We start from the raw sequence: 26,646 nt of genomic DNA, 5'->3' as shown, positions 1-26,646 counted from the left end.
GTTTTTTGTCCCCTACCTTATCTCTGCATTTCATTCTCTTCAGGACATGGGTGGCAGCAAAGCTCCCAATTCTTAGCTTCCCCCCACCAAACTATTTTCATTTTATTCTTTGGAGGCACACTCTCCTTTCTTCACACCTATAAGAAGAATACAATTTCATCTGAAGGTCAGTATCACAAAATAAGAGAGCTGGTATGAGCACTCAAGACTATGCAAAGGAACCCACCGTGCGACATATTAAAATAAAATTTTAACGGTTCATTTTTTATTGATAAAAAGTTGAAACACACTTAAATCACTTTGCTGTTATACCAAAGTTGGATCCCTTTGGACTAATTTCCTTTAACTGAGTTGACATACTGCTCTGTCTACAGCACTGACTAGATGCTGTGTTTTGAGTCCAAGGCAGAATACTGTATAAGTAACTGGCAAAGCTTGTCTTTTTTATTTTAAAACTTCACCACTCATAGACACAAAATTAGAATGTATGTCAACCTTTTAGGTATATATATTCACATACTTGTGTTGTCTCTATACGCACCTTGAGAAAGATGGAACATACAGTAATGTTTAACCTTTTTTTTGTATTCCCTATACTCAAATTATCTACTCTGAGCTGTGTGCTACTTACATAAAAAGGGAGAAATTACACTGGATCTCTACACTAACATTCTAAAAATCTACTGTCTAACATCCCAACTTCTCATTTGCTTTATAAAGCCCTCTACCACATCCTCATTTTCTTATGTCCACATATATCCACATCATTCCAGCTTCCAGATCTTTATATAATGATTCTTTTTACGCTCCCCTCATATCAATATTTCATGACTTCTGGAGACCCTTTAAAATATCACTAATGATTAATCCCATCTTTAATAAGCACCCACAAAGGGTATATAATTGTTTATCTGATTACATGATTGTTCACAAACTGCTGAGGGCACATACCTCCTATTCCCTAAGCCTAAGATTTAGCTCTTTTGTGAAAAATATTCGAAGATTACTTTCTCCAAAAGATCACCAAGCCAAACATTTGGCCATATTTTTATTTACTACATATACTATAAACATATACAATACATGCTACAAAAAAACATTTTTTAAAATTTAACTGTCAAGAAAGTGTATAGTGTTATAATACAATGGCACATGTTCATATTTTATTTCAAATTGGTTTGCTTATCACCCACTTCAAACCATTAATAGTGAAATGTTACTTGTGGATAATTAAAAATTATCTATTTGCATTATTAACAATAAACAATTCCAACAAATTAATAAGAATTAACCATGTCAAATATTAGTATCCAAAAAATGGGTTTTTGCAGAAATGATTATATAAAATATAGCAGCCAATTTCAGTTTACTTTGCTCTGTGACAATATACATATGCACTTGAATAGGATTTTAGCATTTGCTTTTTCTGGAAGATGCTCAGAAAGAAGTCCTTTGATTTCTTGAGGTCCAATAACTGCCACACCCAGCCAAATCCAACCAAAAGTTCATGTAATGGCTCTGGACAACCAATTATTGAGAAATTCTTATGATCGGGGTAGAGGTACATGTTCCACTAGTATTACATATGATGAAAGAGACATTACAAGCCAACATCAAAGTCAAAGGCAAAAGAAAATACAAACAATCAAACCAGTTGTGACAAGGTTTTTCTACAAATATTTTAGATGCCATACTTTCAGGAAAACACGGTTTAATGTATATTTTGGATTTTACAGTATCTATGCTCTAACTGAAAATTTAACAAAGTAGTCAGATGGAATTACACCTGGTATTGCAAATCTGTTCATTCAACATTACTGAGCACCCACTATGTGCACAGCACTGAGCTAACATTTTAAAAGTTCAGTATTAATGTCTTTATCAAGCATTACCTTAGTGTGAGGTAAAAATATATTAAATTAGCATCAACTCATTAGTTTGCTTGTGGTAATGCATGTAATCCTGCACCAGCTGGCTTCCTGTGCCATGTGATAAGCTTCTGCACTCCCCTCATTGCAAACAACTGCACATTGACTGAATGCCAGGCTAGTCACTGAGATACCATGATTTGATATATGGTCAAAGAATGCAAATTTATCGTATCTACCTACGCAGTACAATTAAAAAGGTATATTATCATTCTAAAATGAGGTCCAAAGCAAAGTATCAGATGTTTCTATTGGTCATACCACACCACAGACCAGTAAGTGCCTTTATAGACTAGGAACTAACTTTGAAAGTTTCATATAGTCTAAATAGCCTAGATTATTTTTGGTCTCATAAGCCTATTCTTTGGAGCACCTGATCCCACTTAAACCATTCCATACTCTAAAGGGTTTGTAAACTAAACCTGAACATAAACAAAAACAGCCAAAAATCTAGGCAGTTTGTAATGTACTTCAAACAGTACTCTGACCATGTGAAACAAATAATACGTAAGTAATTCATGATTGGTTGAAAAATTTTTCAAAGCACTAACCCTACCCCCAAACTCATATAATTTTAACTTGACTTTTATACAAGTTGCACATCAGGCAGAGGGCAGAATTTGGCCCCAAAACCTTCCACGGAATATTATAAGTGATTGGTCCTCCTACTCCAAGTAAAATCCAAGAATTCCAAGAGTCTCCTAATGGGATACTGGCACTCAGGAGATATGGCCCTGCTGGGTCCCATTAGCCACGAGTTTATTTAGCTGCTGTAGCAGTGTGACCTACTAATGACCTCGTGGGGAAAGCAGAGAGCTGGGAGTTTGGCTGTCCACTTAGTGAATCCAATACTGGCTTAAAGCTATGCACTGAATAAAGTGCTCTGCACATCCTGCTTCTCATCTGGAATGAAAATATACACTTATCTTAGTAATTAACCTACTTGTAGGTTTGGGGAAAAAGAATGACAAGGGCTGCAAGAATCCCAAGAAAAAGTATTAAGCATTGACTAGGAAGGAAGACAAATGCCTCTAGTAGTGTTCTCAGAATTCTCAGGATTTGAAATGTCAGAATGAGTCATACAATGGTCATGTTCTATAAATGAAAAAGCAATCCCACTGGGTACTATTCACATGGTGCACGATTACTTCATGGGAGTGGGAGGGAACAGTCTATTGCCATTTGATAGTATGGTTTCAGAATGAGGAAAAAAAAAAAAGGAATAAATCAGGGTAAGCAGTGTGTAACACTCCTCTCCTGTCCATCGGTTTTCCACAGGTTGATCTGCATTGCCTGAGAGAAAGAAGGCAAGACACCTCCTTCTGATACACATGGGCATGGCTGCTACCACCTAAAATTGCCAATTCAGAAGTTAACACACAGGCCCTCCAGTTTCGTACCCTGAATATGGTAAATAACACTAGGAATGGAGTTCAGTCTAAAAAAGATCACAGGTAACAGAGTGCTTATATAAACTAGACTGCTTTTGACATCTGTAAGAAAATTGTATAGATGGCAGTTGGAAAAAAAAGATTGTTCCCATCTGTCAGCAAAACTGTTTGTTGAGCTATACTCAGCTGAAGTCCTCATCAGGATTCTGTTGATCCAGCAGACGGACATGTGTGAATGGGAAGTGACCTCGTTTGCCATTACACTCCCCTTCCCACTGACCACTCACATTAATCTTCGTAACCTTTACCAGCTCACCGACCTGCAGGAGGAGAATAAGGAGAGCACTTTATTTCCAGTTAAGAATGCAAACTGAAAAACTCCATTCTCTGGTTAGGCATACCCTGCCCACGTGATTGCTCTAGGGCTAATGTTACAGAAATGGCTAGTCACTGCCTCCCCAGCCCCAGCCACCAGACTGATTACTTGTGGTTAATGCAGGCAGAAGGAAGAAGTGTTTTTAGCAGTGCAGGAAAACAGAGAATACAGAAAGGATCCTAGAAAACGATACTTTTTGGAAATCTCAAAGTGTCTCTGGATGAGCAATCCCAATTTAAGTGAGCTAGTATTCCTTCTCTTTGTACCCACTACCCTCAGCTTCCTGCCTGCCTCACAGGCCCTGGCCTAGGGAAGCTCTCTCCCCTCCTTCCCATACGAAAGCAATATATATAATCCACCAGCTCACAATCATACACATCTTGGCCTGCTACTGCTTGCACAACAGAAGGCAATCATGGCAAGCATACGTCATTCGGTTCCAGAAAAAAAGTTTTTTCCTTTTTTTTTCTGGCTGTCTTCCTGGTCCCAGAAAATTAAATGTTCCTATTACCTCCAGAACAAGGCAAGCTTTTTCCCATTTGACCAGGTACAGGCCCAAACTCCAAATCCCATTAGCTCTCTGCAAAGCTCCCAACTTCCTCAGCAAGCTCTACTTGACAGGCCGCTACCCCCTCCCCATCCCACCATCTACTGACAGACCTTGTTGCTCCCTCAATGTCACCTGGAACTTTCATTACCCAATAAGGGGACAAAAAAATCAACTATCATATTTTTGCTTCTATTAATAAAAAGTCTCTTGTGACATCACATATAAAGTTTTAACAATGTAAGATATACCTCTATCTTGCTATGAAACTTAAGACAAGTTCAATCTGATGATTCACCCTGAGGTAAAATATTCAACAATGGTGATAAGACCCCAGATGTCATTGAACTAAAGAACTTTATGACCATCCTTTAATTATTATCAACATTTGAGTTCTGAGGACACAAGTGGTTTCTAAGCATAACTATTCATTTGATTTTATTAAATTAATAATACTATTTATCAAACTATTATACTTATATAGTATAGGAGAGGGTATTTTATATAAACTATTTTCTAATCCTCATATAACCCTGCTAGACAGGAACTGGTTTCATTTTACAAATGAGAAAACAGAGGTTCAGAGCAATTACATGATATACCTGAGGTCACAGAGCCAGTGGCAGGGCTGGGATTTGAGCCCAGAATTAACTGGCTCTAAAGCCATTTATGCTCTTTCTCCCATACCAGAAACTTTCAAATTATGCTCTCTGGGCCTTAGGAGTTCTCTAAGAATGTCTGCAGGACAACTACTGGCCACAGCCAACTCAAGTCCAAGCCTAGGGTCTCCTCTAGAACCAGCTTGATCTCACGCACAGATGAAACAATTTGCTTTTTGACCTGTCTGGAATTTCCCAAAGAACTATTTGAAAACCAGAGGCCTAAAGTATGGGTCACAGGATGCTGAGAAGAGGACAAAAACAAGGGAATAATAGAGAGACTAGGGATAAGATACAGAAACTGAAAAAAAGCAGCAGCTTGATCTTTCGATATTGTAAAGACAAAGACTGACGGTGTAAAGGGAGGAGACAGAAGGATAATATGGCACGCCATCCTTGCAAGCAGACCCATTCCTCGTAGCTTACTGGCACCAGGGTTCTGTTCATTCCCCGCAATTTTCCAATTCAAAGTTCCTGACATCTAAGTAGGCCAACTATGACAAGCAAAGAGTTTCTACAGTCTTTGTGGAGAGGAAGAACAGGACATCAAAGTGAAGTTTCACTTGCTAATAAAAATCATCTAAAAGATTTATTCCTTTATCCCTAACTTTAGTTCTCAGACTTTATCTCACTGTTCCCTTCTTTCTAAATATTTTGCAGTGTTGCAAGAAGCTATGCTTAACACCAGCCTCACAATATTTGAATATTCCTTAGTGAATTACCCTTGTTTGTGACCTATCACCTACCCTTGACTCTCCGCCTTTCACACACACACAAGCACGCACACATTATGCACGTTACTGGAATTAATGCCTCTGGGCTGCTAGTCACTTAACTATGTTGAGGTCAATTACATCAAGTGCAGGCAGCACTTCTTTCCCCCATTTTTAGTACTTATTTGTACTGCCTGCTAAACACTCGTCATATAAAGTGCTATTCTGGTAGCTGGACCCAGAATAATATAAGTCCCTGATTTCAGGAAAAGAAAAATGTTCAGGGGATGTGCATGTTCATATCAAAAATCTAAAATGCAACTCAGATTAGGCTCCCTTCTAGATGGGGACTAAGGGGCCTATTTCTCTCAAACTGGTCTGAGAACTTCAGGCCTGTCTTCCCCATCATCCCTAATGTCTGCCATATCTGAATCCATTTTACTGATATTAAAAATACACACAAGGGACATGATGGAACATTCCAGAGTGCTGGAAATGTTCTATGCTTTCATCTGGGTGGTTATCACACATGCATGTAAACTCATCAAACTGTATACTTAAGATTAGTACATTTTACCCAGTGATTTTTTACCTCAATAAAACAATGAAAAGAAAAAGATGTTTATTGTATTTTGTTCAGCTTTTCTAAGGATTTTGTAGAAGATGCTTCTTTAAAATTTAGCCTTAAGTCCACTTCTACTTGATGCCAAAATCTGTGTTTAAAACGCCTCTTTTCTTGCAATGTTATATTGTCTTTATTCTTAAGCATTCAAAGTACAGTCTCAAATCACACCCCACAGAGCTCTGAGAAGCAAAGGGTAGGGTGAATGTGGACTAACCCAGCCCCTTGCTATTACCAGTACAACAGAACCATACCAGCTTAAGAAGTACAGCAAAACCTGATGATCTTACCCCATACATTTTCTCTTTCAGACTTCTAAGAGAGAAATGGGCAGGGAGTTCCTATAAGGCAAATGTCACTCAGGAAAGAAATTATGTGTAAATTAGACCTTTGGGGCCAGCCCCGTGGCTCACTCGGGAGAGTGCGGTGCTGGGAGCGCCGAGGCTGCGGGTTCAGATCCTATATAGGGATGGCCAGTGCACTCACTGGCTGAGTGTGGTGCAGACCACACTGTGCCAAGGGTTGCGATCCCCTTACCGGTCAAAAAATAAATAAATAAAAATAAATAAATAAATTAGACCTTTGGATCACATCAGAACCATCTTTATTGTTTAGATTCTCTTGGCTGTACCCTACTGAGGAAAGTTCAGGAAAACCACACCATATTCTGTAATCCAAAACCTTTTTTTTACAGTTGATTAGGTTCTTGGCAGAAAGGTCCAAACGTCAAGGGGTGAAAGAAAGGCTATGCCGCAACTGAAATGATTCTGATTTTTAAATGAATAAAAGAGAAAAGTTGTAAGCAGTCAATTTGGGCTAATTAATTAACCTGCCCAAAGTGGCCTTGAAGTACAAATACTCTGAGGAAGATCTTATTAAAATTAAATAGTTTAAGGGTTCAGATCCCCATGCCAGCCAGCTACCAAAAAAAAAAAAAAAACCCAAAACAAAACAACAATTAAATAGGGCTGGCTGGTTAGCTCAGTTAGTTAAAGCATAGTGCTGATAACACCAAGGTCCAGGGTTTGATCCCTGTACTGGTCAGCAACCCTAAACAAACAAGCAAACAAATAAATAACCTTTTGTATCCTATGGGGTCTTTCTCCTGAAATATTCAAAGCATGTGGGGACAAGAACAAAGTCCCAAATGCGACATGATTATATTTAGAGACCAGGGCTTCTTCCTGTGATACCACATGAAGCCCTACCTCTTCAACAGTTGGGAAGAAAAGGTGGCTGTCAACCCTGGAGGAGGTGGGGTGGAGGAAGAGAGCTGGAGGGGATGGGGCAGTCTAAGAACACACTGCTCAACACACACACACACACACATACACACACACACAGAACATACTATGAGCAATTCTTTCTCTAATACAGGAAGAAAGCCAGAATTCTGCCCCTCCTCCTACCTGGCATCAACTCACTAAAGCATAATTCCTGAAGACCAGACCAGGGAGGCTGAGGAGGATGCATGTGCATTTGAAAGCTGGTGTACAACTTTAAAAGAGAAAGAAAGGAAAACTGAATACTTGTCCCAGAAATGTTACTACAATCTTAAGACACAAAAAATGTACTAATCAGTGAATGTACTAATAACAGTAGTTCTAACACTACTGATTTCAAAATTCAAGTTATACATAGGAAAGAAAATTTTCATATGCATTACTGAGGAACAAGAAAGACTTCATGTAGAACTTGAGGTCCTACAAGGCAGTTATTTAACTTTTCTTTTCATGAGGCAGACCTCACTAGCTCCTTGTAAAGGACTAACGATTCTTCAACCACCAAGGAACTGCTTTAGTGTCCAGTCTGGTCCTCAGCCTCCTGATCTCATAATACATCCTTGGGAGCAAGTCTGCATGTAAATCATGGAGTCACACGTAAAGGGGACTGAATGTGGTTACTACACTTTCTTCACTCCTAGGAAACTTAATGGACACTGGTTTATTCTCAAGCTCTGTGTAGTTTCCAAGGTCAAACATGATCCTGGTGTGGATGTAATCAAATCTAGAATTTGTCCAGCAAAAGATTAACCAGCCGATCTTCAACCAATGAGTTCCCGTGATAATAAGAAAGAAACTGGAAATGGCATTAATTTTTGGAATTTACTATACAGGAACTATGTGACCTCCTTTGCCGGTGCAATCCCAAGTGACTGCTTTGCTAGTGTCTGTCCCTATTATCTAACAGGACAGACATCAACAATTGCCAACATTCCTTTGATCCAGACTTGTGAGAAGATTCTAGTGAGCTCAGGGTAGGAAGCACACATAAATGAATGTAAATAAAACCAGGGAAAAGAAATACAGAGAAGCAGTACAGTGGCCTTGTCTTCAAACATTTTCAAACACTAAAAACATAGTTAATAAATATTTCAAGATTTGGCTGGAGGGAAAAAAAAGTTAAGAAAACTACAGCAATCTAAGGCAGGAGTCAGCCAACTATGGCCCATGAGCCAAATCCAGCCTGTTGTTTTTGTAAACAGTTTTACTGGAACACAGCAAGCTCATTTGTTGTTTTGTCTGACTGCCTTCTTGCTACAATGGCAGAGTTGAGTGGTCGTGACGGAGACCATACAGACCTCAAAGGCCTTCACAGAAAAAATTTGCAGACCCCTGATCTAAGGAATAGGTAAAACTTAGGGCCTATCTACAGTCTTTCAAATCAATGGAAACAAGTGTGGACAATCAGCCTTAATGACTCACTTGCCTCAGAGATGAAATGATATGGGCATAAGTTGTACTGGTAGAAAGCTGCAGGTCTTTGAGATTTAGTTGGCAGGCTTCCAAGTGAACAGAAAAAGCATCTGACAAACTCTTGGGAGATAGGCCTGACCCTGGTTCTTTGTAGTCCAAGTCAGAAATGATCTTCTCTAGCTCAACAACTAATAATGCCTAAAACTAAGCTTTCCATCCCCTTGGTGAAAGGTGAGGAGGTGACCACACACAGTACATAACATTTTAGCTCAACATTAAGGAATTTTAAAAAATTAATACAATGAATTTGACCTGAGGTTTCCAAACCGTACACTGTCAGAGGCATCACTGTGAACTCACAGGAGTGCCACAAAGTATTTTAAAGTTTGAGGGAAACTAGCAATACTGGACATCTGCAATGCTATGTGAACTATTAGCTCAAGGCAGTTCAAAATTTCATTATTATTAGGGCCAGCCTGTGGCTCACTCAGGAGAGTGCGGTGCTGGTAACACCAAGGCCACGGGTTCGGATCCTATATAGGGATGGCCAGTTTGCTCACTGGCTGAGCATAGTGCTGACAACACCAAGTAAAGGGTTAAGATCCCCTAACCGGTCATCTTTAAAAAAAAAAAAATTTTTTTTAAAAAAAAATTTCATTATTAGACCATACTACATTCCTTTAAAAGATGCCATATCTTTGCAAAACTGGGTTTTGGAAGTTGCTATGATAAAAAAGCATCTCATGAAAATAAATGTGAAACAGGAAATGAGGGTGGCAATGTTCAATAAGATCCCAAGATTTGAGAAACTGGGCAGTGTCTAACAGACTACACATCTCATTAGTTAAGTAACTGCAGTTACTTAATAATAAAATATCATTTTATTTCAATTATGCTTATTATTTTAAAAAATGGCTACTAAGTTATCAGGACATGAATATTTAAGTTGTTTGGACCTAGCTACTTAATAAATGGAACAGTCAGATAGTTTTTTTTGGCCTAGGGCACTATGAAATATCACTGAGACACTTAAGGATGCCATGAACCAAGTTTGGAATCTTTGAACTACAGTATTGTGGTTGATGAGTTCTTCAAAAGTAGAGATACTGAGGGGCTGGCTGGTTAGCTCAGTAAGTTAGAGCACAGCGTTGTAACACCAAGGTCAAGGGTTTGGATCCCTTTACCAGTCAGCTATCCTCCCCCACCCCCACCCCCTCTTAAAAAGTAGAAATATTGAAAAGGTTGTTAAAAAATTATCTGTGGAGGGCCGGCCCGGTGGCGCACTGGATAAGTGCGCCGCTTGGGAAGCGCTGCGGCGCTCCCGTCTGAGGGTTCGGATCCCACATACAGACCGGTTCCCGCTCACTGGCTGAGCGAGGCGCAGGGGCAACGCCGAGGGTTGCAAAAAAAAAAAAAAAAAAAAAAAAAAAAAAAAAAAAAAAATTATCTGTGGAGATACTAGAGGGCCTGCCTTCAATGTCAGCGAACTGGATCTGTTACTTTCAAAGTCCCTTCCCATTGAGATTCTATGATTTGAAATGAAGATGTCCAAAGAAGATGGAAGGGAGAGGGAAAGTGGATATCTGCCTCAATGAACAGTACACAAATCTATAGCTACAGTCCCAAAAAAAGAAAAACTGGATACATCAAGTACTTGCTGCTCATACTTTCATACCTTCCACTCTCATTTTTCTCCCTAACAAACAGATACAACAGAGGGGCCATTATTCCCATTTTCTATACACAGGTCAAAAAGCCTTAACTTAGGTTTTAGAGTTCCACATGGGGAAATGTGGAGTTGATGCAGTCACTGTTACACCAAAGACCCAAAGCACTTTATACCTTCCCTATATGAAGAATAGGTTCAGGCCTGAGAATACCTGAGATATTCCTGGATTACTCTCAAGTCTTATCTGTCAAAGGCAAAATGCCAGGTTGAATCAGAGAATGGAAGTTACATGATTAGTACATTTAAAAAAAAGATGATTGTTTTGGACAGTCTATAGAGGCATAAAATAACCTTTAACACCTGTATTTGCAAGATTATATTTATCAGGATATTAGCTCCCAAGGAGCCCCAAAACAAAAAGTTGAAATCTAAGATCAAAAAATGAAAGATGCCTCTGCACTGTTCTAGTGTTACTTCCAGTACTTCCGCTTCAAAACACTCAGTATATGTGCATTTATTTAATGTCTGTCTTCACCAGGAACTCCAGGATAGAACAGATGGTGTTTGTCTAGTTCACTGTTTTATTCCCCCAGAAAACATCTGACCAGTTGACCCACAAAACTATAGTAGGCAGAGGAATATCCTACTTTGGCTGTTCGCTAGAGTTAATCCCTTCCTTCCACAGCCTTCATCTCTACTAAGAAATCTGGTGGGAGGAAATATCAAATAACTTATATTCTAGTGAGGATTCTGGTCACAGCAAATACCACGCAGGAAACACCCATCTGTAAGATGAAGGGAGGTGGTTCTTGAACACAGATTTCTAAATTTTTTCTTTTAAAGCACAGAAACCCTTCCTCCAAAGAAAATCTTAGAGACCTTGAAATATAACAGTTAAAAACAGTTACTTTTGGTTTAAGCAAGAGAGGGAAACCTAGAACCCTGCATTCTCAACTTCCTCCTCTCCCTGGGCACCTCCTGGGAACTCTCAGGGCACTAGAAAGCAGTCTAAAGACTGCTGGTCTAATATATTACTTCTGGGTCCTGCCCAAGTCTAAAATTAAGTGATTTGAATCTGTCAACTTAAAGTTAAACATAAAACTCCACTAAAATATATCTAGCTGGTTTACAGACTAGATTTACAGGGGGTCGAATTATGCTTCATACATATGACACACAGACACACACAGACACACACAGACACACACACACACACACACACACACACACACACGGGTATGTCAAAAAGTTTGTGGAAAAACAGAATTGAGATAATATAACTCTTTCCATGAACTTCTTAAAGACTCCTCGTGCACAGACAGACCTCAATGCATTTTCTTACTAGAATGCTAAGGTCAGAAAGCCAGAGTCTCCTAATTTTTCTCCCAGTGTCATCACAATAGGGAATAAGCATCAGCACCCATGAAAAACTAGAGATGGCAAAGGAGAACTGTGCCTCCCTGCAGAGAGAGTAAACTGAGGATATGCTGTCAATGAAACCACACAAAACCTACGCTGAGGAGGGCAGCAGCACTGTTACAAAAGACAAAGAACCACAGACTGAATTTGGGTTTGGCAGACAGGTGCCAAAGTAGATCTGGGTTTGTCACATCTCCACCTCTCATTAGCTTGAATGACTCAATCAATGTGTCTAAACATCACGTTTTTTCCATGTACTGAATATATATCCTAAGGTCCTTTCCAACTCTAGAATTCTATGATGCTAGACTAACACCATTTTTTTCAAGTATGGAAGAAGAGGTGTTTTAAAGCTATTACTTGAGGTATCCTAACTTGAAACAGGCCATCTTCAGCAATAAACATATGCAGCTCAAAACCAACATCCAGGGCCGGCCCGGTGGCGCACTGGATAGTGGGCCGCTTGGGAAGTGCGGCGGCGCTCCCGCCCGAGGGTTCGGATCCCACGTACAGACCGGTTCCCGCTCACTGGTTGAGCGAGGCGCGGGAGCAACACCGAGGGTTGCGATCCCGTTGCCGGACACAGAAAAAGACAAAAGACAAAAAAAAAAAAAAAAACCAACATCCAAACCAAAAAAGAAAACTTAATGAAATTATAAACTAGTTTTCTACTCAAATCTTTATTTCACAGCAAGGAAAGCAGCTCAACCATTTCTGAGCATTAAAGCCTCTAATCAAGGCAGGGATCATTAAAAATAACTAAAGGAAATGCAAACAGAAGAAAACTGAACGTGATAACTCTTCTCTCCTGAGTATTAGCTGGCTCGTTCCATGAGTGCTGTTTTCATACTCCAGCCCAGTGCTAACAAGGTCTGCGATAATTGTCAAAAAGTCACATCCAAAATGTGCATAGCACTGACTGGATGTTAACATAATCTGAACCTACATGAAAATAGGAGGCTAGAAATTTGTTTTCCTTATCCTCCAAAGTCTAAGTGGGAAAAAGCAGTGGTGTCACTGAGACAACATACATTTCATTTCTCATCAAAGCAGAGGCATTATACTATTAAGTCACCACATGATCTCAAAAAATAAAAACCTTAAAACCACATTTTTTGGTCAAACCTAGAAGACTCAACTAACCTTCCTTTGCATCCACTAGATCAAAAAACCTAAAAGAAAGGGCCGGCCCGGTGGCGCACTGCTGCAGTGCGCCGCTTGGGAAGTGCGGTGGCGCTCCCGCCGAGGGTTCGGATCCCGGCCCGGTGGCGCACTGCTGCAGTGTGCCGCTGGGGAAGTGCGGTGGCGCTCCCGCCGAGGGTTCGGATCCCACATACAGACCGGCCGCTCACTGGCTGAGCGAGGAGCGGGGGCAGCACCGAGGGTTGCGATCCCGTAGCCGGTCCTGGTCCGGTACGGGCGCGACACTTGAGGGTTGCGATCCGTTGCCGGTCACGAAAAAAAAGACAAAAAGACAAAAAAAAAAAAAAAACCTAAAAGAAAAATTTGAAATCCAGTAATATCAGAGACTGATTCAAATAAATTCTTGCTCATTCTGTGGGCTGACATTCCAACGTAGATAGAGGGCAGCTCCTACTTCTCACTGTATGAACACAACTCAAAAACAAAACTTAAAGATCGCAGTTTACAAGAATACATTTTCACCCCTCCTCTGCTGATCTGTGCTCACATAACTTCAGCCCATGCTTATGAAAGTTAGCTACTCACTTACATTCAAGTCACCATATCAGTAGGCTCTGAAAGATGGGAATTCTTCTGTACTAGCTTATATGCTAAACCACCATCTGTATAACTTAGAAAGGAAGAAAGAAAGGGAGGGAGGGAGGAAGAAAGTGAGAGACAAAGCTGAGTGCTAAAGAGAGGAATAAAGGAAGAAACGCAATGTAATGGTTGGCCAGAAGGAGATGGGCTACCAAGGGTAACTATTCAACAATACAAGGAAAAAATTAACTCCTTAGGAAGAACTGGTTTCTTGCCTGTAAACAAAAACCAAGTAAATTTGCTGCTCTTTGGAATTAATACTTCTGAGTATGGATCTCTTCACACCTGTACTATGCTTCACTGTTGCCTCCTAAATTCTTATATGACAAACACAATTAATGGTAAGGAACATCATGGTCCCCTAAAGTAAAAATGCTATGTTTTTATGGGAAAAATTCCACTTAAGCACTTTGACAGAAACCACTTATTACACTCAAATCTGTGTGAACCCATCTTCTTTTAGATAATGACAAACAGAAAGCGAGAAACAGGTTAGGATATAGAGGAGAAAAAATATTTTAGGTTAATTCCTGTGAATTCAGGTGGTGTTATTAAAGTAGTCAAAGTATGTTTAGTAGATCAATCAGAACATTTAGTTACACAATTTTAAGCTTACTCATTCCAAAATAGGTTTTCTATAAAGAGAAAACCCAACATTAAATGCCAAAATCAGTACTTAATGGTTCGACATCTACAACAACATCACAATGCTGGTGCTTGTATTGAGCATTCCTACAAAGCTGTAAGAGGTCTGAAAGGGAGACCTGTAGCAGATCTCTTCTTTCTACATTTTGCACATTATGTACCTCCAAAGCCAAGGCTGTCTTGTCGTAGGCATTAGGGACTCGCTTCTGGATAACCCTGGCATAAATGGGCCCATTCTGGAGGTTAGGGAGCGGAGTGTTGACGCTGGGTTGGGCATAGGGCCCAGGCTCCGGCCCACCCAGTGGCTGTGGGTGGGAACCCTCCTGGTTACCTCCAATCAGAGCCGATACTGAGGCGGAGGCAGGTCTATACTTCTCGACGTAAGGGACTGGAATCATCCCTCTCTTGCCTTCGCTGTCCTCTGCATTCCACCACTGCTCTTCAGGCTTATCCCGGATTCTCAGGATGTCTCCTTTCTTAAAGGGAAGATCTTCTTCATCATTCCCATTAAAGTCAAAGAGGGCTCGCACATACTCTGCTTCCTCCTGCCTGAGAATCACTCCACTACCCTGCCTGGATCTGGAAACTGGTTCTATCAACGTTGTAGTGTCCAAATAGTGTATTTTGTAGAATTCCAGTAAAGCAGGCAATGAATCAAACTCTTGATCGCCTATTCGGAGTCTGGAGGGGCTCACCCCTGGAAAAAACAGAGCAGGGTGTTACTTAAAGATGTACTATACTGAAGATGAAATGCAGATTTTAAGCATTTCCCACACATATTCTGTCAATATTTAATCACCAAAAAAAAAACCTGCTTAGAGAAAATAATCCCTTCTCATAGCAAATGGACATCACACTTTGAAGCTGAAACATCCTCTGGGAAGAAAGATGCCCATTACCATCGGCCCCAGAGAAGGAACAGAAGGCCGTGACAGACCAGACCAACTGGAATGTGCTCTCATACAAGATCAAAGACTAGTGCAACATGGAGACTTTTTGTTCATTCTCCCAATATGTTCTGTTGCTCCCCCATTTACAGAGTAGCATAAGGTTCAAGGTTTTGTTGCAATCTTCTTCTCAACCTCAGGAAATACTGGGAGCTCTTTTTGTTCACAGGTCCCAGCAGCTGTTCCAGGAAGAGGTGGGAGAGCTTGATATCTACAATGAGCTCACAAATTCGTTCTCTTCACATCTAGAATGCACAGTTCCAAAGAAGAAAAACATTTTTAAGACTTTTTCGATCTAAGACTGCTGATCTCAATTACATCTCTGACAGCTAAAAAAATTTGACTAGGTAAAGGAACATAGGAACTGAATGAAACAAAAAAGCTGACTGCTTAAAAATCAATTCCTAAGATTATCACTTAAAAATAAAACACGGAAACCAGACTGTTCCCTATGAAACAGAACGGGCCATGAAAAAAGATAAACAAGGATGCTTGGATAAATAAAGAAGTGTTAAAATATTCGACCTCTGATAACACATTGAAGGTCCAAGAGGAAAGGACATATTAGGAATGCTTAAAATTCATTAAGACAAAAATATGGGTCTGGCTCTAGACACGGCATATTTCAGAATGTACTCCCTCTCTATCTTGAGATCTAGAATTCATAATAGATGAACATATATAAGTTCAAATAAGAAAGTTTTCTAATGAGGAATACAAACCTTTAACTTGCACTGTGCTAAGCACCCAAAATATCAAATCATCTTCCTTGAATTTTTTACCTTTTGGTTTCCTGATAAAGTAATAAATAGCTCTATAGAAAATTTTGGTTGGGGGAGATCATTTTTTAAATACCCTTAACCCTGCTGCAGCTCTACTCTCAGCATTTTGGGTTATAACCTACCAGATTTATATATATTTATACACACCCACACATATAAATACATATACACATACATATGCATGTGTATATATATGTGTGTGTAATAAATACATACACATATATGTCTTTTATAACTGGGTTACTATATACAGTTTTTGTTTTTATTTTGGTGGGTAGCCAGTATGGGGCTCCGAACCCTTGACTTTGGTATCTTAATGCCACACTCTAACCAACTGAGCTAACCAGCCAGCCCTAGAACATGACTTTTAATGGCTATATTCCTAAATTTTCACCAGTACAAACAATGCTGTTATGAGCATTCTTGTTCTTATCTATTAATGAACTTTTTTTATTACTTCCTCAGGATGATAACTCCTTGAAATGCAATGCTGAAACAAAGGATAAGGACAGTAAGGTTTATGTTGTCAAATTGCCCTCCAAAAAGTCTGTACAATTTTATGTTCCACCAGTGGTTGATGGATTCCCATTTCCCTGATATCCTCAACAAAACAGTATTTTAAAAACCATCACCAATTTAATAAAGAGAAATGTTATCTCTTTTTAAATATCACCTTTGATCCTTTGATGTTTTTCATGTGTATTGACTATTTGTACCTCTTTGAAGAAAGTAGTTTGAAAGTTACTTATTCAAGTCCTTTGTTAAGGGAAAATAGCCAATTTCCATTCCCATCAACAAGATAGCACTGTCCCATCCATTTAAAAGCCATAGCAGTGTTATAACACCAAGGTCAAGGGTTTGGATCCCATCTGGCCAGCTGCCAAAAAAATAAAAGCCATAGCGATTAATGCTGTGAAACAGAAATGCTGTAGTAGCCCAAATGTTTAAAATCATTTGCCACACTCAAAAAAAAAAAAAAAAAGAGAGAGACCTAATTCTTTTGTCCAATGTTAAAAACCAGCTCTTCCAGAATGACCAGAAAAAGTATATTTAAAATTCAGTCCACTATTGGGGAGAAGTAAAAAGATAAAACATTAACTTTGGAAGTTAACCAAAAGTCCTCAGTGCAGAATGAGCACTGATGAGTCCTTCTCTTTTCACCGAAATGAATGATGAGAAACCAAGACACAATTTAAAGGATGGTTACATATTTCCTATATTGCAAAAAGTTCACCTGTGAAATTCATGGCTATAAGCTAAAACAAGTTAATAACCCAAACTCAGGAATGCTGAATGTCTCTCCAATTTAAGATACTGAAAGAGATGCCCAGACCCAGCACTGTCTGCCCATGGCAAAAACACTCTTCAGGCACCAGCAGAATGTGACCCCAATATTTCCAAGTGCAGGACTGGAGAGATGATTTTGGTTATGACCATACCAGAGCATGATGCTGCTATATTCTGGAGTTTCTCTTCACTGAGCTGGATCACTGACGGAGATTTATTCCTATTCAAGTCTGGTAGGCAAGGAGATGCATGGCCACCTAGCCTGTCATCATGGGCTAATTCAGGATGATCTTCCAGGCCTGCAGAGCAACTATGTTAAGGACAGGGTCAATGCGAACATGGAGACCTACTTAGCACTACCCGGTCAAGAAAGCTCCAGGGCAGAGTGGTAGGGAGACTGCCTCACACCTGCAGAGTACCCATGTGTTTGAAAATGATCCAGATCACACCTAGGGAGAAAAGCTCTCCTGCTAAACTTTACACAACTACATGTCAAGATACAATGACCAAAATGGCTTTTATCAGTTGCCCTTTTGGTGCAGTGGTTGGCAGACAGTTAGACAGTTAAGTGTTACAATTTTGTTTTGTTTTGTTTTGGGCAGTTGGCCAGCAAGGGATCTGAACCCTTAACCTTGCTGTTATCAGCACCATGCTCTAACCACCAACTGAGCTAACCAGCCAGCCCTGTGTCACATATTATTCTTTTTTTTTTTTTAATATGGAATTCTTCAAGAATTAGTGTGACATCGTTGCACAGGGGCCATGCTAATCTTCTCTGTACAATCTTCTCTGTATCGTTCCAATTTTGGTGTATGTGCTGCCAAAGCAAGCACTACATATTATTCTCAATGAACAAACTCTGAGATGCTCACAGCATAATAGGACATACAAAGGCATGAGAAGTATGGCTGGTGAGCCAGGAGCAAAGCAGCATGAAAGACAGCCCCCACCCCCACTTCCACTTCCAACTGGAGATGTGTTCCTACAAAAAGTAGTAGTGAAAACAAACTGTGTCCTGAGATACAACAAAATCACAACAAAATGGCAACTCTGACCATTCCTGAACATTTCCAAGGTACTCTTTTCACACTACGAAGGAAAGTGACCACTCCCTGTCATCCATTGTTATGGTTCCTCTCCTACTGTACTAGGCCAAGTGAAGTGTGTTTTTTTTGGGGGGAGAGGGGAATAAGAAGAACAAATAAGACTACTAAGCCAAGTCCCTTTGAAAGCTCAGTGCAAGAAAAATTGGCAGCTCATCTGGCACAGAGGCGGGAAGCAGGTTCAACTTATTTCTTGTTCAAATGGCGCATCGTGGAGCCAGCCAGTTAGCTCAGTTAGTTGGAGCGTGGTGCTGACAACACCAAGGTACTGGGTTTGATCCCTGCACCCGCCAGCTGCCAAAAAAAAAAAAAAAAAGGGACATTTCAAATGCCACATGGTGTAAACTGAGCTCACTACAACTTTTTTTTTTTTCCTTTGCTTGGCAAACCCAACAGACACAGAAATACAAGCAAAATACCAAGGGAAACCTTAGATATACTTTACCTATAAATTGTTTTTCTATTCTACTGACACTATAATAATTCCACAGAGAAATGCCTCTTTTGGTGTACTGCTGGGGCAGTTAGATATATGGGGCAATCAAGCTTCATTGATCTAAACTCCAGAAGGGAAGGGAGGGGAACAGACCATACATAAGTCCTAGATAAGCCCAAACCTCACCACAGCTATGTGTTCCAGCTCCTTTTCCCTCCCTCCTCTCCTTCCAACCACAAATAGCCAAAGGCAGGAAACAGAAGGGCGGGAAAGGAAGGAGATACAGTCAGTCAGTCTAGAAAACAGAACCAAGGACAGGATTCTCATAGCTACCTGGACTTGGAAAACTTCACTGACAACCCTGTGCTGGATTCTGAATGTGCAGTACAAATTAACATTCAGAAATCAAAAGTAAGGCAAGCAGTTAATTATTATTTTTGTTTCTGTTGCTGCTCAACCCATTACTTGTAAGCATTTCAGCCCTCAGGTTTTTACAATGCTATTCCCTGAAGAACATCTTCAGTCTCTGTGGGTTAAAACAAGCCAGGTTAGCTGGCTGTTAGCTCAGATGGTTAGAGCATGGTGCTAATAATACCAAGGTGCAGGGTTCTATCTCTGTACGGGCCAGCCAAAAAAAAAAAGAAAACAGGCCAGGCCACTTCTGGCATGGGTACCACCAGAGGGGATCCACCAGCAGCCTCTCCTTGATCTCACAGCACTTCCTCTTTTTCCCTTGCTCTTTCCTTATTTCCCACTCCCTCTCCTCTGCCTATGGCATTTACAGAGGTTGCTTAAATACCCACCACCACTTATCCAATACAAAGGGCTAACAAGGCCACTGACTTCCAGCTGAGAAGGTATCCTAAAAATGTGTCAAGACATATGGTCTCCTGGGGCTGGCCCGTGGCTGTGGTGCTGATAACACCAAGTCAAGGGTTAAGATCCCCTTACCGGTCATCTTAAAAAAAAAAAAAGACATATGGTCTCCTAACCAAACAGAACTTTCTAAAAATGGTGGATATCGGCATGGTTCTACGCAGATTCAGACTGACTAGGTTTGATGAATTCTGGCTCTCACTTACTAGCTGTATGAGCAGTTACCTAATTTTGCTGTGCTTCAGCCCTTATTCTGTAAAATAGGGCCCAATACCCACCTAGTAATTTTTTTTTTTTTTTGGGTGGCTGGCCAGTTAGGGGATCCAAACCCTTGACCTTGCTGTTACAAGGCTGAGCTCTAACCAACTGAGTAACTGGCCAGCCATCTAATAAAATTCCTAAAAATGGCTAGTATGGACTGGCCCATTAGCTCAGTTGGTTAGACTGTGGTAATGATAACACCAAGATCAAGGGTTCGATCTCTGTACAGGCCAACTGCCAAAAAAAAAAAAGGGGGGGGGGGGCTAGTACATTATAAGTGCTCCAAAAAAAAAAAAAGCAAATTCAGCTTAATCCATCCCCCAACCCACTGAATTCCTTCAGAAATGTTCAATTCATACCAAAATCCAAAGTCTGCTACATTGTTTCCATAGAATCACAAGATGCTTCTCAAAAGTTCTGTGGTTTAATAGGTTTGAAAAATCCAGTACTCTCCCTTGGAAGGTCGTAATTCAAATAAGCATAGTACATAGTAAAGACTTGGAGAAGTCCTGTGATAAGTAAACCTATTTCCTTTTACCATGGAATTATATTTTTGGTGTAAAACCTACAGGTAACTCACTGAAGAAGTTCTCCAGAATCACTGGATAGAGAGATACTCTGACATTGAAGAGTAAGACATGAGAACCAGGTTTCTGAACTGAAACATGAGGTAAACAAATGAAATACAAAAGCTGAAGGTACAAAAAAGTCAGCAATCCCACACTATCTCCAGGCAAGTGGTTTGGTACTACCTTAAAAAGTCATCACCAACAATTACCACCATAGTTTCGGCTCCGCACCTCCAAAATGAGGCAAGCTTTTATGCTCCCCGCTCCCACTAGGGCAACAGATGGGAGGCTTTGGGTTGAGCAGGTAGCAGCAGGCACCATCCTATTGCTATAAACTGGACCCAGGTCCTTTCACACTTATCGATGCACCCCATTCCCCCTAACCCAGCACTTATTCCCTAACACAAGCTGTTCACCATGCTTACCAACCACACCATGCATGCCTGTGAGCCTATCAAAGCAAGACTGGTTTTCCATTTTGCTTCAGCTCCCCGCCAGTTCATAGTTATATTCATAAGATTAATATATAGTACTTATTGAATACTTACTCAGTATGCCAGCCTTAATCCTTACAACACCCCTATGGGCTCAGTATCACTATTTTCACTCTTTCACAGATGAGGAAACTGAAGCAGAGAGAAGTTAAATAGCTTGCCCAAAGTTAAAGAAACAGTAAGCGGCAGGTAAATAAGATTCAAACCCAGGCTCCACAGCTCAAGCCTGTAATTACTCTCCTAACTCACACTCATTCAGTTTTGCCTACTCTCTACTGGTCAAGGTCTAGTAGTCCCTCATTGTTCCAAGAAGAAGAAACTAGTGAATCAATTAATTGCAAGGGTTCCCAAAGGGTCCACCTTGAAGCCCAGCCTGACAGAATGTGACCAGCAGATTTGACCAAGTCCTTCCTTATTTACCCAGGGCAACAGCCAAGGCACTACAAGGCCTTGGTAGCATACAAAAGCATGTGGGAGCTGAAAACCTAAGATAAGTTAAAAATAGGTTCACTGGAAAAAGGTTGAAAATCCCTGTGCCTCTGAAAATTACATCTAAGCCATTCCATACACACCTTTGTATTGCATGCACAAAATACACTATGCAATCCCAAGCAAAAAGCTCATCTTCCACAGTCAATGTACCAAATAAGGTTTTTAAAAGCCTATTCATCATTGATTTTAGATAGATGTGCACTTTGAATGCTAAGTCAGTTTTCTTTTTGCCTTTCTTTCCTTCTCATCTTTAAATAGAATCTAGGACTCTAGGGCAGACACAAAGTGTTGAGGACAGAGTCCTCTACGTGCACTGCTAGGATTCCCAAAGGAAGCTGACTTTGACAGAAAAGAGTATAGTATAAAAGGGTCAGCTCTCAGGTCAGCATGCCTAGATCCAAAATCTGGTTCAGTCATTTACTAGCCTTGTGACCTTAAGCAAATTACTCAATCTCTGCCTCTCAGTTTCCTCCTCTATAAAACAGAAATATTTTAATAAATGAAGATCATAGTACCTACCTCACTAGATACTACTACAGACAGTAAATCAGATAAGGCACATGAAGTACTCAGCAAAGTACCTGGCACAGAATAACCAGTCAATAAATGGTATCTATTAATATTGTATATGCCTCTCTAAAATTCAACAAATTCCTTTGTGTGGCATCAAAAGAAAAAGAGCTTGATGGGGAAGGGGAGAACAAAGATTAAGTAATCTTTATAAAGACAGCAACTGAATTGTTACCCTGCGTAGAATATGGAGTATATAACAGAAATAATACCACAATGGCCATGAATTTCCCACACCCCATCCACAAACCTTGGCAAACTTCACCTTCTCTTGTGAGCCAAGGATCTGAATGAACCTTTATCTTTTTTGAAAAAGTAGAGCTCAATATCAAGATAAATGTTGAGATATAAAATCGTAATGCTACAAAGTATATATACATAAAATAATAATAAAAACAAAACAAAAATATCATAATTCTGTGTGGAGAAATATCAAACAAACCTGCCTGCTGCCATTTCCAAATTTTGCAACCAACAAAAGGCTGAGAATTTTATTTTTTTTCCCACACCCCATCCACAAACCTTGGCAAACTTCACCTTCTCTTGTGAGCCAAGGATCTGAATGAACCTTTATCTTTTTTGAAAAAGTAGAGCTCAATATCAAGATAAATGTTGAGATATAAAATCGTAATGCTACAAAGTATATATACATAAAATAATAATAAAAACAAAACAAAAATATCATAATTCTGTGTGGAGAAATATCAAACAAACCTGCCTGCTGCCATTTCCAAATTTTGCAACCAACAAAAGGCTGAGAATTTTATTTTTAATGACCGGTAAGGGGATCTTAACCCTTGACTTGGTGTTATCAGCACCACACTCTCCCAAGTGAGCCACAGGCCGGCCCTGAGAATTAAATTTCAATGACAGTTTGCAATTGTGTTACTACATGTTATGCAAAACCCTAGATACCAAGCAGGTGGCAATCAAAGTAAAATATATCTGGTTTAGGGCAAATATATGTACATCAATATTCCTATCTCATGTCATAATACTATTAAACTGACCAGAATGAGAAAGACCTAGGATCATTTATGAACTTAAAGACCCCAAACTTATTTTTTATAATTTGTAGGTGTTAACAAAGAGACTGCCTATCCCACTTCCCCATTTCTGAACAAAGTGAGTAAATCTAAATTAGGACTCTCCTGAAAGGGCAAGTCTGCAAAGCCTAGCTCAGGAAAAATCAAGAGACTGACCTGGATCTAGTCTTAGCTGGTCAGGAGGAAACTGCCTCAACCTGGGAACAGTAAGAAGCCACTAGAGCTTTTTGGTGCTGTTACTCAGACACCTCAGAATAACTATGTACCTCACAAATCTCAAGTACTAAGTGCATATATTTCCTTAACATTTCCAAACAACTCCAATGACATGATCAAGATAGTCACATCTCAATGATCCCTGGCGAGGACCCAGTGTAGGTTATTTAAATTATCTGCCCAGCAGGGTCTGTTTCCAATATCCAGGAAGACTCAGGCCACAGCCCCAATTTACTGAGCAAGGAGAAGCTCTGAAGTACAGACAGACAATGAATCCAAGGAAAATGAAGTTCCATTCACTTTCAGGGAAGGGATTGTTTCCACTGGCTTATATCTGGTTTATTTTCTGAAAAAAAATCTTCCCTCCACTAAACACTTTAAAACCAGAACCCCCTTATTGCGGAGGACAGTCCTCTGGACACTAAGATCTCCTGGACACAGTGTGCCAGGCATCAACTTATTCTGGGCTTGTTACAGAAGGCTTTCTTCTACCACCAAGGCACTTAATTCACCACCTTCGTCCTCCACGGGGGAAGAGGCCGGTAAGAGCATTTTGGAAAAATGCCCAAGAAAGGAAAAAGCTGACCGGTTTCCTGAGGGTGTCTCCATCCCTCCCGGCCAGTGTGTGGTGACTTCCCACCAAAGGCCACCAGGGGAGTACGGCCAAACCCGGCTCTCCAACACTGCAGGAAATGTTTCAAGCCAAAAAGCCACTTGTAGGATTATCAAATTCATTCTGGGCACCTCTGCCAAGTGATGCCCCGCAGTGCCAACATCCCCCTCAGCTCTTTGTCCCCACGTTGCCTTGCCCTGCCCTAGTGCCCGGCCCGGGCGCCAGCCCCACCCTGGGGCAGAAGCAGTTCCCCTTCCCCCGGGCTGTCCTCCCAAGGCACACCCAAAGGCCTCGGTCAGCGGCTCCTCCTCCCCCACACACTCCCTCTCGGTGGGAACGAGCCTGGACAGCAGGCTACCCTCTGCCCACGTCCCTCATGGAGTCAGCTCGCGAGGAGCAGCCGGCCAGGCTGGGAGTTCTGCGGCCCTCACCCCGCCCGGGGCCTCCCGTCCCATCCGTCCCTCACCCGGAGGAGGCTGGGCGGGCGACGGTGGCACGGGCGGGCGCGGGCCGCTGCTGTTGATGATGTAGTGGGAGACGCGCGAGTTCTCGGAGACGCTGAGCACATAGTCCCCGGGGCTGGTGCTCGAGTCCCGCACCAGGAACACCCCGTGCCGCTGGCCCTGCAACAGCGCCACCGCCTCCTGCTGGCTCAACCGCCCCCAGTACCAGCTACTCCGTTCCTCCGAGTCGAAGTTGCCCGCCATGGCCGCCTCCGCGCCTACACGCTGGGCCGCCGCCGCCACGCGCGCCCCTCCAGCCCCGCCGTCCGCCGCCCAGCGGACCGGCTCCGGTCTCAGCCTCACAGCAGCGCCCGAAATGGCGGCGGCTGCCGCGGGCCTTCCCCACCGGAAATGACGCGATCCCTGCCCGTGGGAGGCTGCCGGGAAGGGGACCGCCACCGCCATTGGGAGAAGGGCAACGAGGGCCCTCGCGCGCGCACTGCGCATGCGGCCTCTTGGGCGTCGCCGCCTGGTTCCGACCGGGACTGCAGAGCATGGGGAGGCGGAGTCCAGGGCCGAGGGCGGGGCCGCAGCCGGAGGTCCACAGAGGTTAGCATTTGCGCCGCTGGCAGCGGGGGGTCTCTCCACCAGGCTTCAGGTTCCTGGCAGGCCCAGGACGTCTAGGCCGTGACTCCCAGGCGGAATTGGAAAAGAAAAGACGGTTGTGGCCCCAGGGCCTGAGCTCTCCGCAAGCCTCCCTAGATGTCGGTCTATTTCTGGTCCTTCCTCTAGTTTCTTCACTGGCTGGCTAAAGTTCTTGTTTTCATTGATTCATTCAGCAAACAGTTATTGACACCGCACTTGCCTTGCCGGTGCAAAGGTGCTCAAGGGGAGGCCCTGCTCTCACCCAACTCACAGACCAGTGGGAGGAACCAGGAAACAGTCAGTGACAAAGTAATGACAATTGCTGTGATAAGAAACAGACAAGAACACAGAGCAAATCCCCCAAACCCAGTATTTAGAGAAATCCAAGAGAGTTTCCCAGAAGTGCCTGGGGTTGAACGTTGAATGGCAAGTGGGGAGGGGCATTCAAGGCAAAGGGAACAGAGTGTGCCAACACGGGTAGAAGTGTGGAGTCCTCTCCATTGAGGCTCTCAGGTCACCTTCCCAGATTCTTCTAAACCCTAAATTGTGGCCATGGGCATGTCCTACTCTCACTGCCATGGTATGTCCAGCTCTCACTGCCTTCACAACCAGCTCTTTGACCACAATGAGCTGGTGCTCCTTAGTCTGGCTACCCTAATTGCACTGCATTCAACTGCCTGTGTGAGTTTTCTAAAATACAGCTCTGAGTCTGTTTCTACCCTGATTGAAATGGTCTTCAGGTATTAAAACTCCCAGTTTAGCTCGCAGCATAAAACCAGGCCACAGTCTCGTCTCAACTGCTCCTACATGAACTCTGTGGTTCTTCTTCCTGAAATACTCTCCCAGCCCCCCTTTCAGGATCTCAAATTCATATGTCTTCCCTTTCCTGATCACCCTATTAGGGACTGGCTGGTTAGCCCAGTTGGTTAGAGCATGGTGCTGATAACACCAAGGTCTAGGGTTTGATCCTTGTACTGGCAAACCACTCAAAAAACAAAAGACCATTCTATCACTCCCTCACTGCACCAACAGCACTATGTCCACATTATTTCCATTACAGCTCTTACCCATTGTACTGTAATTTTTCATGTATATAAAAAAAAAATTTTTTTTTCATGTATAGGTCTGTCTGTGTCCCATGACAGAGTTCCTGAAAGGCCAGGCATCTGATCTAGGAGGTACTCCATAAATGTTTCATAATAACAGCTGGTATATATTCAGGGATCATTACCTGCCAGACATGGTGCTAATTGCCTTTAAATGCCTTTCTCATTTAATCCTCCCAATTACCTTATGGGCCAGTAATTTGCAGCTATCCCCATTTTACAGATGAGAAAACTGGAGTTCAGAGAGTTTAAGTTACTTGTCCAGAGACACACAACTGCTGAGTGCAGAGCTGGGATTCAAATCCTAGAAGGA

The 26,646-nt window shown here is 41.6% G+C and overlaps 1 protein-coding gene across 2 annotated transcripts; it reads right to left on the bottom strand.

Moving 5' to 3' along the window:
• Positions 1 to 243: 243 nt before the first annotated feature.
• CRK (v-crk avian sarcoma virus CT10 oncogene homolog) lies at positions 244 to 24,953 on the bottom strand. 2 transcript variants are annotated; one of them, XM_008592924.1, is made up of 3 exons: positions 24,606 to 24,953; positions 14,609 to 15,144; positions 244 to 3,639 (listed from the first exon to the last, which is right to left on the bottom strand). In XM_008592924.1, exons 1-3 carry the CDS (start codon positions 24,844 to 24,846, stop codon positions 3,502 to 3,504), a joined length of 915 nt encoding a protein of 304 aa, XP_008591146.1. In that variant the 5' UTR covers positions 24,847 to 24,953; the 3' UTR covers positions 244 to 3,501. The 2 variants fall into 2 exon arrangements, with proteins under 2 accessions (XP_008591146.1, XP_008591153.1); XM_008592931.1 differs by having other exon boundaries at positions 3,549 to 3,639; positions 14,779 to 15,144.
• Between the last annotated feature and the right edge of the window lie 1,693 nt (positions 24,954 to 26,646).

The sequence above is a fragment of the Galeopterus variegatus genome, unplaced genomic scaffold, assembly GCF_000696425.1.
Source record: "Galeopterus variegatus unplaced genomic scaffold, G_variegatus-3.0.2 Scaffold155, whole genome shotgun sequence".
In the NCBI taxonomy this organism is placed as follows: Eukaryota; Metazoa; Chordata; class Mammalia; order Dermoptera; family Cynocephalidae; genus Galeopterus; species Galeopterus variegatus.
This window is presented reverse-complemented; position numbering and strand designations above follow the sequence as displayed.